This window comes from Plectropomus leopardus, chromosome 18, assembly GCF_008729295.1.
Source record: "Plectropomus leopardus isolate mb chromosome 18, YSFRI_Pleo_2.0, whole genome shotgun sequence".
Taxonomy (NCBI): Eukaryota; Metazoa; Chordata; class Actinopteri; order Perciformes; family Serranidae; genus Plectropomus; species Plectropomus leopardus.
The window spans coordinates 10,731,327-10,746,285 of NC_056480.1; the positions used below are offsets into that span (position 1 = coordinate 10,731,327).

A 14,959-nucleotide genomic window follows, 5' to 3' on the forward strand; every position below is an offset into this window, starting at 1 on the left:
ACAGGACACCAATAGTATTCCCAAAAACGATGTATCTTTACTCCATACTAACTCTAAATTGGTATATTAACTCAAAATAATTTTGGTTGGAGACAATTTCCAAAATGCCATAAATTATAAATCATTATGGAGCCACAGAGGTACAACTCCAAAATACATTAAAAAGTGATTTGCATCTTTGTCCCCGCAGGATCTACAACAGTCAGTCTGATTTGAATAGAGTTTCTCCTGGGCCTGAGTACAGAAATAACCGACGACATCCTTCCAGCTATATTCACTCCAGGATGGAGAGATCTGAATATCTCTTCCCAATTCTCTTGTGGGATTGTCAGATTACCTTCTGCATCCTGTCTTGTTTAAATCAAGAATGTGTTTTCTTTATTAAATTGCTGAAGGCTAAGGTATTATTTCAAAATGACTTATTTTTGTTTTATCTTTATGAATTAAAAGTTGATTGCACAATGTAATGGATGAGGAGAATATGATGGTACATCAGGCCCTGAGGGACGGGGTGCCACAAGTTGATGCACTCAGTCCAAAAAAGAGACGTTTTACAGTGTCCTTGTATGTGAGTGGAGGCAGTGCATCAGGGTCTGTAATCCTGCTTGGGTTGCTGAAGGCTGGGTTATAATTTTGAAATTATTATTTTATAAGGTCCATCCTCATATGCTCAATATTGAAATAACTTATTTTCTACGGTCACATTCTTTTGAAGGTTTTCTCAATATAATCCATTAGTCAGTACCTTAAAAAGGTATCAATTCTGCAAACTGAATGTATCCTTCAGCTCCTGCAAATTCCTTGCAACATTTTTATTCACAAGAGATTTTCTTAATGTTTTAACAAGCAGTAACATGAGACAACACACTTGCAGAAAATCAGCGAGAAAGGTTTAAAGAATTTTGGATTTGACTGGTTTTTAGTTGTGCCATCATAACAAGCCTGACTGTCTTTTATTTGACTATAAACGACTTTATTTGTCTAGAATCTTTCATAAATCCATCTAAGCGAAATATGGACACAGTTTGAGAATAAGCAAAAAACAAAAACTCCAATCAAGACTTGTACAAATTTTACTGAAAATGACTGGCGAGGTTGTCTTTAAGTGATATGTCCACTGAAGAAAGATTTTAGCAGCATGTGATATTGTTTTGCTCCCCGTCTGTACGACTCAGCAGATGTTTACTGGCTGACTACAGTGATCTGCTTCCCTCTGCTTTTCTATCAGGTCTCTTCAATGTTGTTTACAATCAAAACAACAAGTCAACAAATCAACCTGATTAACAAGCTGTAAATAATGAAAATTTTTCAAAAATATCCCGTGGATTATCCTATATGGATCTCCAAAACAGGAAGTAAGCCACACGCGTGACCATAAACACACCACACCAGCAGCACAGAGATGGTTCAATGTGCGAGTTGCTTTAGTTAAAAAACATTTAGAGTAACCATTAAATCAAAAGGAAAAAAAAAGATATATATTTTCAGAAACATCATCATACCTCTGAGGAATAATCTTCAGCAGTAGTGGACACTTCACTCTCCGGCTGCAAAAGAGAAGATGAAGCGAATCAATACTGAAAGTAGAAAAGTAACAACAGGACAATTGATTTCAATCATAGTACAAGACAAATTAAGTAAATGCATGGATAGTAAATGGAAGCCAAAACATCAAAACTGAATATAAGTCCAGAGTGTCTACAGGTATCAGACATTTAAATTTAAGACTTTTTAAAAAACATTATTAAAATAATTTGCAACCAAATGTTAAGACAGAATTTGACAGCGTGATCATCTGACAAAAAGAAATTATAAGATGGATAAATGAAATTTAATACAATGTTTGTGGATATTAAGACCTCAGAAATTCAAATTTAAGACTATTTAATGACCTTAATAAGTCCAGTGTATATTTAGGGGGCTCTATTGGCAGGAATGGTAAAAACATTCATGACTGTGTTTAGTTCTTGTCACCTGAAAATAAGAATTATTGTGTTTCTGTTACCTTAGAATGAGCTGTTTATATCTACATACAGTGCCGGTTGTCTCAATGGATATAAAAAGAGACCTGAATACAGCACTAGTGGCAGGACCCCATTCATTCCTATGAAAGTTGTTCAGTGACACATAACACCAAAAGTTTAACTTGCTGCATATTAAACACCTGGATAATAATAGTTTAGCGCTTCGCTAACTTGAATGAATTCAATAGTGCGGCTCTTCTAGACTTTCCAAATGTTATTGAACTGAATCGATTGAATTCTTTGGTGAGACAAGTAATTTCGCACGGTTTCAAATGCTTAAAAATGCATTCACTGATTTACAGATGTGAAAAGTCTTATGGGGCCACAGTGCATCACCTGGTAGAGTAAAAATACTGTTTGGCTATTACAAAAATTGGCTTCAAAGCCCAGAGCACAGCCATGTTTCTACATTAGCCCAGAATGGGCAAACCAAACACTTGGTCTAGAAAGGACCATTCAGATTTTCACATCTGTCTCTGTGGTTTTCCAACATGCTTGGCACACAAGAGAAGTTTCAGTTCTGCTACCTCACCGCACTGGACCTTTAAGGTCTAATATTTATAAAAGTGACCTGCAGACACCCTGAAGTCAAAGATGTGAACACCTAAATGATTGTAGTTACAATAAAATGTTCTGTCTTTTATTGTGAAATGAAAAGAAGTCATTATTGTCATTACATTTCAAGAAGTCCACCAATTTATTTTATCCAAAAACACGCATAATAAAATGTTTAACCATAACAATTTCAAACAATAACTGCCTCATGTCCTACTTCTGTGGATACTAAGCATAATAGTAATAGGGCCTAACCTACTTCTGTCACACAGCTCCTTTCTCACTCCGACTCCCACTAATGACGGCCATTATTGTCTATTTTCAGGATAATTCCTTGCTCATAAATTTACACCATACGTGGTCCAGAACCGGAGAGAAACGGCAGGTTTTGCATCGACTGATTGCCGAATATTACCCCAAACTGAACAGCAACATGCATACAGGAAAATACTGGCCATTTTATTGGAACCACACTGACTGATGCAAAGTTTACTTGCAGATGCTGATGTCTTCGCGACACTGTTGAGGTTTCTACAGCAACCTCTTCCTGCTTACAGACAGCAGTGGCACTAGAAAATCTCCGTCAAGACACAGGCTTCATGGGCCCATGTATAGCAGCGTCCACAGGTTTGACTCCGACTTTTGGCCTTTGCTGCATGTCACCACGCCCCCGTCATGCTTGAGCTTTTCTATATCATGTAAAGGCAAGAGCCCAAAAAAAGCTTTAAAAAAAATAAATAAATAAAAATATATGCCCTATGAGCAGTTATTCTGGAAGAACAATGGGGAAATAACCATTTAACCTGAACTGGTTTAATAATTTATCAGTATAAATAATTCCCACATACTGCCCTGGATGGCTCATTCACCAGTTCCATTTCTTAGAGATACATAACAGCTCCCGTGGTTGCAGCAGAGAAGTACAGTGTGTCCTACAGCCTTTTGCAACAGACAGGATCGTGGGTCACTCCCGGGGTAAAAAACTGGCAGCGCCACAAAACACTCGCACATTCAATCAACCTTAAGGTCTGCTGAAACATGTTGCAAGGCCACAGGAATTGGTCGCACAGACCGACGCATCTCAACCTGTTTAAAGGCAATTGTCTGTTTCCATGGCAACCAGTAGTTTTGTGGGCATGTACGGCATCAGCTGTACAGTGGTTTCAGGGAAAGAGTGGCTGCACAGAGGCGATAAAAGAGACTGAGAGGGCTCGAATGATGAAAAAAAAACTGTAAGAGCCCTCAGGTCTGTGCATGCTTTTCAAACTGTTTTAGCAGATTTTCTGCTTAATGCTCATTATAACACTAATGAATGGAATTCATTGCAGGTTTGAAGGTCGTGTATGTTTAGAAAGCTTACAGAGCAGATACCAATTATCCTTTCACATTAAACTGACTGATTATTTTTTTGAATTACAACAAGCAGGGTGGACAGGAAAAGGCTGAAGTGGTTTTGTAGATATGAAATACATTCACACAATGTATCAACATTGAATTTTCATCCCTGTGTTGTTAAGTTTCAAATAGCATGCTTAATGAAGGTATCTGTCAGGGATGTATTATGCAAAGAAGTAACTTGATATTTAAAAGTTTGACTGAATCCCCAGCACGACCAAAACTCTTCAGAAGATTTTATACTCAAATCCAACGATAAAACAGAGCATCTTCTGCAAAACAAAAATGACCATCGAAGCAGCACTGCAGCAATGTATAAAACCTCATAACCAGGTGGCACATTTACCTTTGTTGTCCACCAGTCAGATAGCTAGTGAATTTTATAGTTTTGCCTTCCATCCAATACATTTTGGGCTGGTGAGTGAAGCAAATCTGCCAGCCACTTGCATATTTCATACACATTTGGCTGGTTGATAGTGCCAATTTTGTACCCTGCTTTCAATGCAGCACAGTACTTAACATTACAGGATGAAACTAAAAGTTCCTCTCATCTTCTTTTGAAAATGGCCAGTACTGTCATCAAACATCATGGCATTAAAGTAACAGTTCAAACAGTCATACCATGTTATTTTGAATGCGTAAAGAAACTTTCTCTCATGTCTCCACTGAAAACAGCCAACAGTCTGATTAACTGATTGACTGAAGAATAATGAACGTAAAAACTATATCAAAACATTCGTTTACAAACTCTCAAACAACTCACGCAGTATAATCCAAGTGTCAGTTATTCAGCTTTATGCTCAGTGCTTCTCAAACACATGCACTTTGACTAAAAAAAACCTTAGTATGGAGTCTGGCTTTGAACAGCTCATTGATCGACTGTGTTTGAGAAGTTCTGAGCATACAGCTGGATAAATGAGATTTAAATTAAACTCCTTGAGTTGTGTGCAAGTTTGTTAAGAGATGTTTTGATATAGTTTCGCTGTTGTTAAACGCATTCCCCAATCAATCAATAAAACAATATATTCGCTATTTTCCACAGGGATAGGCGAGAAAGTTTTCTTGAAGAATTCAAGGTAACATGGCACAACTAATTGATATACAAATGGTCATTTTGTAGGTGAAGTACTCCTTTGAGAATGCAGCCTGTCTCAAGATACAATAATACTAAAAACAACTAGATGCATCCATCCAATAAAATCACAAAGGGTATTAAATGCATTTGGGAAGATGAAAACTAAACTATTGGGATGCAAAGTTAAAGATACATTTCCTTCTTACAAAAGGTAATGGTCTCAGTAGTTAGGTTTTTGGTAATGCGCATTTTGGTCTCATTGTGAGAACATTTTTCTGGGAAGATTTCGGGTAAACTATGGTCTTAATGGAGCCGGTCTTTCAGAGAAAACGCCTATTTTCCTGATAGTTGGTACTGAAAAACAGAGTCATCATTCATCCATTAATCATTTACATTTGGAGACTTTATTCTTCATGTATGTTGAGGTTTGCTTCTAAACAGTGTGAAGGTCTTAATAAACATATTTTTGAATGTTAGTTTTGGTTAAACTGAATGACTCAATTATGCAATATATCTCCACCTGGACACTTTTTGTTCAATAGTGATTAATTTTAAATGTCTGAAGGAAACAAGGTAACTCTACGATGCTCTTTGCTTCCAGTGGGACTGGTTGTCATGACAGCAGGCTCATTAAGCTCCGGGAGACAAGAGACACAAAACTCGGGAGAGAACAATGATCATTTTCACAAAAGGTCGACATCTACATCTCTTATAAGCTCTTATACGTATATGTTAATGATAAAAACTAAGGCCATATAATGCCTAATGTTAAAAGACTTTCTTGGAGCCGGAAGAGCAGACAGACTAAAATGCAGTATTAGAGACTGAAGAAATACTTTGCTGAGGAATGCTGAAATATATCCAAAATAACCCAAATCACTGTATGGCAACACTGACCAATATTGATTAGAACTACACATTACAATTTTTCAACACAGTTTTGTGTAACTTAAGAATCACTGATGGAAATGTGTTGAATGCTCTTTCAAAGCATTTATACAGTGAACATTATTATTTTACCCAGACTAATTTCCTGCGGGATATTCTGAAAATGTGTATGAATATATTTTGATAAACTGATATTTTGTTATAAAAAAGGTGTAAGATATTAGTTAAGTAAACTTCACCTGCTCAGTTAACATTTTCGGGTATTAAAACGGGTTAAGATTTAATGACAAAATAATTATTTTTCTGTATTAATTTGAGCTAAAACTAACAGTCAGTGAATTGATGGGAAATCAACAGAAAATTACATTAAAAATTTGAATATTTTTTGGTTTTCTTGATTTTCTTTGAGAGTAATCTGATTATTTTTAGCTTAATGTGTAAACTTGTGCTTAAAGGTATTTCTATGAGCATTTACAGTATTTTCTGACATTTTATAGACATTTTATAGATAAATATTCAGCGGTTAATAGAGAAGAAACTGGCAAGCCAACTGACAATGAAAATAGTTATTAAAAGCATCCCTTTGACATGATTTTCAGTGGAACAGATGCCTACTTTGTGTAGCTTGTCAAGCAACAGCAAGCTATGGTCCGAGTCTTTCTTATGCATTAAAAGGAATGAACAGACTGATATTCTCTATGTGGGGGTACTGTACTACTGTACTGTTGTTATGAGTAAGTGTGTGTACCTCTATAGTGTAGGTCTGGTCATGCTTGACAGTCTCTCCGCTCCGCAGCGTCCTTGCGAAGCTAAACTCTGTGGTGGGTGGGTCTTTAATTCCTTCCTGTAATCCATCTCGTCCTCCGCCTGAGAGCGCCTCTCCTCCCACAGACTGCTCGACCTCCACCCCTCCCTGCGAGTCCCCCTCAGAGTCCTCACCCGGCTTCTTTTTCTTCTTCTTTTTCTGTTTCTTCTGGGAGTCCGCGTGAGCTTTTCTCTGGCGGTACTCAGCCAGCTGGAGAGGATAAATGTAAGAAGTGTTAAAGATATAAAATTACACTTTCAGCTTCAATGGTGGACCTTGGAACAAAAATAATGTTAGCAAACACAACAATCATCCTTTTAAGTGTTTCTTCTTGTCTACACTTCCAGTTATAGCTTCTATTCAGATCTCTATTTATCTGACCCCAATACTCAGACACAAGAACCGCCTGCTTTAGCCTAATTCACAACTTCATCAGTCTCCATGGCACAGAGTTTAAACTTCTAACAACGAAAATGAAAACATATGAACCTACTCTGAGTCTACACAGTTTGGGGAAACTCAAGCGAAACATCGTTTGTCCCAAAAAGGCGTCTTCCCCAGTGCTTCGAGCGAGTCCTCCCTCCCTGTGTCCATATGACCCGACACATGCCTCTTGCTCTGCCAGGTGCTAATCCCGACTAAAGGGATTACATTTTTAAACTATGTCAACGATCTGCGTGAACAGCAGATAACATTTTTGTTATCTTCTTCACCATTTTCAAAATGTTATTCTTTACTTTATCAGAGACAAAACAAGTCTTTTGTTGGTTTAAACTGTTCATGGATTCATGACAGATATGACTTTTTGTGGGTGCAAGAACCAAGCTTCATGTCACTGTATTAAACTTGAGTGCTCATGCTAATTCAAATGTTATTTTTGGGGATTTGGACTTTGTAAAAATCTTCCCTCATCTTCCCGACAGCATCATGCTGACTGGCCTGTCTCTAACTAAACGTTAGAAGTGCAAATTGCCCCTGTTTTTTAAAGAAACCCCAAAGAAAGACAAATAGGGGCAGCAACTAGCAATTATTTTCAATATTTGTTCATCTTTTAAATACCTGCTTTGATGAATAATCTCAATTAAATATCAGAAAATACTAACCTAAAATATCAAGTTTCATGCTGTCGAACAACTAATCGATTAATCCCTGCAGCTCTTCTTCAAATAGCCTTTATCTTTGTTGAGCAAAAGTGCTTAACATACAATCTAAAATTTAAAAAATAAATCAATGTACAAGGACACTATGTAGGACAAAAACAGGGAATAAGCACATTTGAGAAGATGGTACAAGGAAAGTTTTAGTCTTTGAGCTTCAAAAATGATAAATCAAATATCCAAACAATTTGCAATAAATTGCAATAAATATCCAAACAATTTGCAATAAATTTTCCATCATTTGAACAACCAATTAAGCAACTAAGCCATAGCTTTAATCAAAAATATAAAGGTATTTTGTTATGTAAAGGATAATGTGCAGTGAGCAGGTCTTTACTGCGAAATAAACCCCAACAGGGTGATGCAGGTTATACTGATTATAAAATGCTTCTGTTGATATAAAAATGATTTTGTTGCTTCCACTAAGTCAATTGACAGAACTACATCCACAGCAACAGTCTGTAATTCAAACATAACCGTCCATCGAATGCTGTTGTTTAACAAAACGAACTGCATATTCAGAATAGTCATTTCACCATTTGTATGTTGTGACACAGGCCTCTTTATTTTATTAAAATACATACAAAATACATAAGGTAGAGCTGAAGTCACACTTATAGTTGTACACAAAGTTTTTCTTTAACCGCTTTTCCTTTACAGGGTCGCGTGGGGGCTGGAGTCGATTCCAGCTGACGATGGGCGAGAGGCAGTATACACCTCGGACAGATCGCCAGACTATCACAGGGCTGACATATAGACACAGACAACCACGCTCACATTCACACCTACCACCTACCTAATTAACCTGCATGTCTTTGGGCTGTGGGAGAAAACCACTGAACCCGAAGAAAACCCAAGCTGACACAGTCCGTGCAAGCAAACTCCTCACATAAGGGTACCCAAGCCCCGAATTCAAACCCTGAACCCTCTTGCTGAGAGGCGACAGAGCTAACCACTGCACTAACTAAACCAGACATCTCATTTCCAACTACTCATTTTCCTTTACACACCAGCTCTCATACTCCATCTCCCTTCTTCACACTCACACACACAAACTAATTTCATACCGTGAACACAAGCAACAGGGGGAGTATTTTACATTAATCATCACCAGGGAAATGATGATACTAATTACACAGCCTGGTCAGTTATTTCTCCTGACATGCATTATGCATGAGCAAGCGGTGATAGCAAATAGACAGCAGAGTCAGCTGAGCAGGGTAGACAGCAGGGGCTGCAGGTGGCACAGCACAGGTGTTGAATGGATTGCCATAGAAATGGACAGACTGTTGTCAAGGCTACCGTGCTAATGCGTGCTGTCCTGTCCAGGAAGTGTAACCTATGGCACAAGGCATAACCCTAAATGCAAATTATCGATTGACTCAAGTGTTTTTTTGTTTTGTGCTTCTTCTGGTATTTGAGAAACATAAAATGTGACATTTTTGCTTAAAAAAAGACTAAAATGATAAACTGGTTATTTAAATTGCTGCAGATTAATTCTTTTAAAAAAATACTCTTGCAGCTCTACTTGCAGCTCAGATTTTATGCATCTTGCCACCTTCCTGCAGCAGCAAAGTCAGCATAAAAGTAAGCACTTTTTGGAGCCTGTTTTGGTGATGCTGCACAAAAGGTTAGATGCCGACACGACAGAGCTGAGAGTGGGCGTCATGGACACGTTTCCCCACCTACAACACACAGCTTAAAAGCTCAAAGGGCTTCTGATGTGTGCCTCTGCACCGGCACCGCCCCCCCCCCCCCCATCCCTCATCTAAATATACCCATCTATCTGTACTTCCAGAGGAGCTTCATCCATTAAATACCAGGCACCAGATATGAATGAATGCCAGTGTTACAGATGGAGAATCTGGTGATAACGACGACAGAAAGGCTCTGAAAACAACAACAAGGCTATCCTTTAATTCTGACTCAATCAGAGGAACACAGTAGTGGCAGTGGCGTGAGATCTGCCAGCAAAAATCACCCTGAGTTTTGGAGAAGTCTCGGGAAACCCGGCCTTTGGTTGAGCTGCTTATCATATCAGGCTGCCCTATTTGGCTGCGCAGAGCAGAACATTGGCAGAACATATGGAGCGCTGGAGCTCGTGTAGCTGTATCAACCATCTGGGAAGAGAGACTACGTAGGTGTATCACCATCTGCTGTCTGAAAACATTTACACAGGCATATTTTTTGCACAAGCTTTTTTTATATCCATATCTAATAGTAGCTGAAAAACAGCATCAACTACGACATCCAGTACTGGAGTTTTTTCCGCTGGTGAGGTTGCAATTAAAATCTGGTGTTACTGGAGGCGATGAAGCTACAACAAACAATATTAGTAGGAGTGCTGCTGATGTGTGTTTATGTAATGTCTTTTGATTTGTTTTGCTATCTCTCTAACATATTTTACTTATGTAACTTTATGTAAAGACAAGGCAAATTTGTTTGTTTTTTCACAACATAGGTAGGTTTGGGTGGTAACATGAGTATAGGGCGATACTAATTCAAATGTTATCAAAATCGCAATATGGCTAAGTGTAATATCCAAATTGCACGGGCTTCAAGTTTTTACTAAAGATAAAATGTCACAACATACCATTATAAATGAAGCACTGTGGTGCTACAGAGAAGTCTTCAAATCATATTACAGACATAAGGGGTGCATGTTTGTTTCTTAGGCACAGACCCCGGCAAAATCACATCATCATCCTTTTATATTTTTTTCTTTTTTGCACATATTGTACATGATATATGATGAGATTATGTAAATTTGCCAACCATGCCTACCGAGATATTGCTATAATGTTTATACTGGGGAGGGTTACCCTCAGTTAAGTGGGTGTATCAACCAGTGTGGGCAAAATTGGAATCAATCGGGATCGATTTGTGAAAATGTTTTTAATTTGTCAGAAATTTAATTTGATGACAAACATTGCTCTCTGTTTATTTAATCCAACACCAGTTTATCAGTTGATTTACCAGAAATCATACAGTATCATAAAATATGTCAATGTCACAGTTGTATCTTTAATAAAATATTACACTTAAAGGGGGGTACACACAGGTATCTGAGGTACATCCACCTCTTTTTATGGCTGTTTAAAATATGCAAACCTATAAGCTGATAAGTCATTTGAATATATTGGTGAATATATGTACTTCCTCCTCTGTTCCTAACCATCTACCTACTAGTGCTACCACCTCATTAAATACCACTCCACCACTGATTATAGTTATACTTACATAAAACACTGGGTTGGGCAAAATGTAAGAACAATTATCATGATATTTTTTATCAAATACCTCAATATCAATACTGCAACTCTATTGTAAAGTTGACTATTGGTGCCTTTACAAAATATTTACAAAATTGAGATTTTTGCTAAATAATCATCAATACTGTGAATATAAAGACTAAAAGGGTAAATTAAATAATAGAAGAGGTAGAAGAGTCTGTTAAGTTCAGAAATCACATTACTTTACTGTAATGTAGCCTTTAAAACCCAAAAGTACAACACCTACAATATAATAAGATAACATCTAGTGTCATATCACAATATTAATATAATATTAATGTACTGCCCAGATCTAAAAGTCTACCCCTTGATTAACTATCATCTTGTTCTGTGGGCTTTAACTAAAATTCAACTTTATTTAATATGTCTGAATAATTAAAAAAAAACCACAACAACAACAACAACACATGACCACCTTGTGTGATGCATGATAAGTGAGGAATAAAGCTGACCATTAACTAATGCTTCACCAGCAATTATGAACTGACTTATAAAAAGGCAATAATCAGTCAGAAGGGCACAATGTTCCTCCCTCAGAAAGAAGCATGCTAAATTCACAAGTCTGTTAAAACTCACCACAAACTGTAAAAGTATCACATGTGATGCCTAATATACTGTTTACAAGTATCATTTTCAAAAAGTTTGTTTGATGCCTGTGAGACACACTGCTAAAAATACTGAGGCAACACTGAAATACAGCAGCGCAATGGAACCAGAGGGGGGAAGCTCACAGCCTCCAATGTCATGTGTCAATGAGACTGCCAGCAACACTGTGTTAGTCAACACGCAGCTACTCGAGGGCAAAAATCCTGCGCTTTGCACACACATTCCAGTTAGCAAACAACAATAGCTAACAGCCCTGAAAACAAAGCTACAGGAACTGAAGCCACCTTTGTCTGTGAAACATTCAAGAGGCACAGAAGCCAGAATTGGATATATTTGCATAAGCCTCTCAGACATACAATAACCTATAAAGATCTCCTGCACTGTCCCCAAGTCTCTTTACACTACCAAGACTGTTGTTAAAGGCAAGAGGAGAGTTATATGACTGCTTTATTCTGATTCTCAGCACGTGCATGCTGTCACCAAACAATAAAAGTTGGTTCTGCAGACCAACAAATAACCCTTATTTCTCTCTGCAGGAATACTTCTCTTTTACTGCCCTACGTGCCTTTGCATTAAACAAATCTGAGCCTTCATCAAACAAGCATGCTTATAACCTCTACTGAGAATGAGGTACTCATGCAGCATCGTGCTCCTAATGACAGCTGCTACGGTCTCCCTAATAACTCCAGAACTAAACTAGAATTACCGCCTTGCATTGAATGCCTCCGCAAACTAGTCAAGTTGCATTTACAGTTTACATGAAAAGATGAACACTTCACACACATCAGTTCAGTATCTGACCAAATGTCTCCCCCTTCTTGGATATATAATGTCATCACTTCATTATTATATCCTATTAGAAATTTGTGTAAAATGTAGTCATATTTAGTGTTTTAAATATTCAGTTATGGCCAAAAACATGTTTTGCGAGGTCAAAGTGAAAATCCAATCAGTTCATCATTGAGTCCGAGTGGACGTTTGAGCCAAACTTGAAGAAATTCCCTCGAGAAGTTCTTCAGATGTTGCGGATATTACTGGTTGATAAGTGCCGACGTCCACAGTTTGAATCTAGCCTTTAGTACAGTTTTTGCATGTCACTACCTTATTCCCCTCAGAAATTTAAGTTTCAAGGATTTCTTAAGTCCTTAAACAACAAAACGTAGCAGCTTGGGGTTGTTTTCTGTTTTCTGCAGTTTGTTTCAAGTAAAGTTTATGTGGAAGAAAATCGTGGCTTAACACTTTCATTATTGTTATTTGGTGCAAGAAATGTTGGCATAAACACTATAAAGCGTGACCAAACAAATCCAACTGAAAGCAAAAACTGGAAAAAGCACTCTGGTGAGAATACATCCAAAGACTTTAATCACACTAAAGCTGTGATGAATGAGTTATTTTGACAATAGATACAAGTAGAGATACTTGTTCCTATCTTAAAACCTTTTCTCTCATTTTGACAGTGAAACCAAACAGCATCTTTATCTATATATTAGTTATCAGCTGTGTGCCTCTATGGCTTTTCAGCAAGATGCTGATTATTTCACTGTTGCTTGAGAACAAAAAAGAACAACAACTTTGTATAAATATCAGAAGAAAGGACTCTCTTCAGTTCAGTCATCACAAAAGTTTCTAGACGATCGCAGAAAGTTAGGTTCAGTCATCCTCTTCCAAGTTGTAGCTAATTAAAACTGGACAGCTGTTGGACCATCACATTCAATTAATCACCTTGCAATCCCTTCTCAAGCCGTGCAGCATGACATTACAAGAGCTTCAAAGGCATCCAGTGTTGCATAGTCAAACATGTAGGGATGATAATGACTGTAGCCGAAAAGTAAAACCCTCCACTGTCAATTAAACCATTTAATAAACTGAATAAGCCATGATGGTCAAAGTCTATTCATCATATAGAGCTGTGCACGGCATGTACATGATTAGTCACATAAAGGATTAACCATTCAGGCCTCAGCTAAGTAGATCAACTTGTACCTTTGCTGTCCTCAAATCCTCCAATGCTGCCTGACACTGACCTTTAGGCTATTGGAACCCCAAGACAACCTATTTGCAGTTTACTGTGGATTATAATTTGCAGCGTCATACATAGTTTGGCAAATGGTCTCACCAATTTAGGGTGAAAATATCTGTACTACTAAAAAAGGTTTTTTTAGACTAAGATATTATTTATTTGATTAGAAATGAATAACAGTGGCCCAGTTTCCATTCAAATGTAGTCTAAAGTTTCATGTAGTTTTCAGAAAATCAGCAAAAGAAAATCTAATTTTGAGCACTTTTACATCTGTTATGAGAATATTAGAAGTGAATTCATATTCTGTAGTTGGTGCCATTTACCCATTGTAGAAAAAGGAGGACACAAAAATAAGTTGAGGTCATTATAAGAGCTCCAGTTGAAGCCTAAATGGTTGGAAAAAAATGTGGAGTACATGATGGAAATATTGTATTTCTGTTTGTTTCCTGTAAGAAGGCTTACAGTCTCATTACTGCATAAAGATTTGATGTTTTGTCTCTTCTGTGGATGTTCAAGCCACATTTCATGTAACACCATCATTAATTCAGCAGAGCAGTTTACATTGCACTTTCTTGCATTTTATTTTTGTTGACACACACAACTTTTTCACCTGTCCTAAGTGTTAAGGTTTTTTTTTTTTTTTTTTACATTTTAAGTGTATTTTAATGCATTTTCAGTGTTAACACTCAGGTTTTTTATGCAAAATTGAAAATATGCATCAAGACAGGTGGATGAATATAGGGATGCAACCAACAATTATTTTAGTATAGATTAATCTGCCAAATATTCTCAAGATGAATCATTTAGCTTCTAAAATGCCCAAAAAAATGTGAAAAATGCTCATCATAACTTCCCAGAACCCACACTAACATCTTCAAATTGCTTGTTCCATTCAACCAACAGTCCAAAGCCCAAAGACTCTTCATTTACCATCATAAATTACAAATTCTCACATTTAAGAGGCTGCTAGCAGCAAATGTTTTTGCTATAAAATGACTAACACAATTAATCCGTTAATCCAAATAGTTGGCGATACATTTCTTTTTTTGTTGACACAGTGATAAATCAACTGCAGCTCTAGGTGGGAACGCACCAACAAAGGCATCTTTTTAGCATCACAATTGGCACAAACAGTGCAACA

At 37.3% G+C, this 14,959-nt stretch overlaps 1 protein-coding gene across 1 annotated transcript in view; it reads right to left on the reverse strand.

Moving 5' to 3' along the window:
- akap9 (A kinase (PRKA) anchor protein 9) overlaps positions 1-14,959 on the reverse strand; it is an 85,677-nt gene that overhangs the window by 65,163 nt on the left and 5,555 nt on the right. Inside the window, exons 2-3 of the mRNA XM_042506209.1 lie at positions 6,686-6,952; positions 1,503-1,547 (exon numbers count right to left, since the gene is read on the reverse strand). Coding sequence (XP_042362143.1) covers positions 1,503-1,547; positions 6,686-6,952 — 312 coding nt within the window. The remainder of the gene's footprint in view (positions 1-1,502; positions 1,548-6,685; positions 6,953-14,959) is intronic.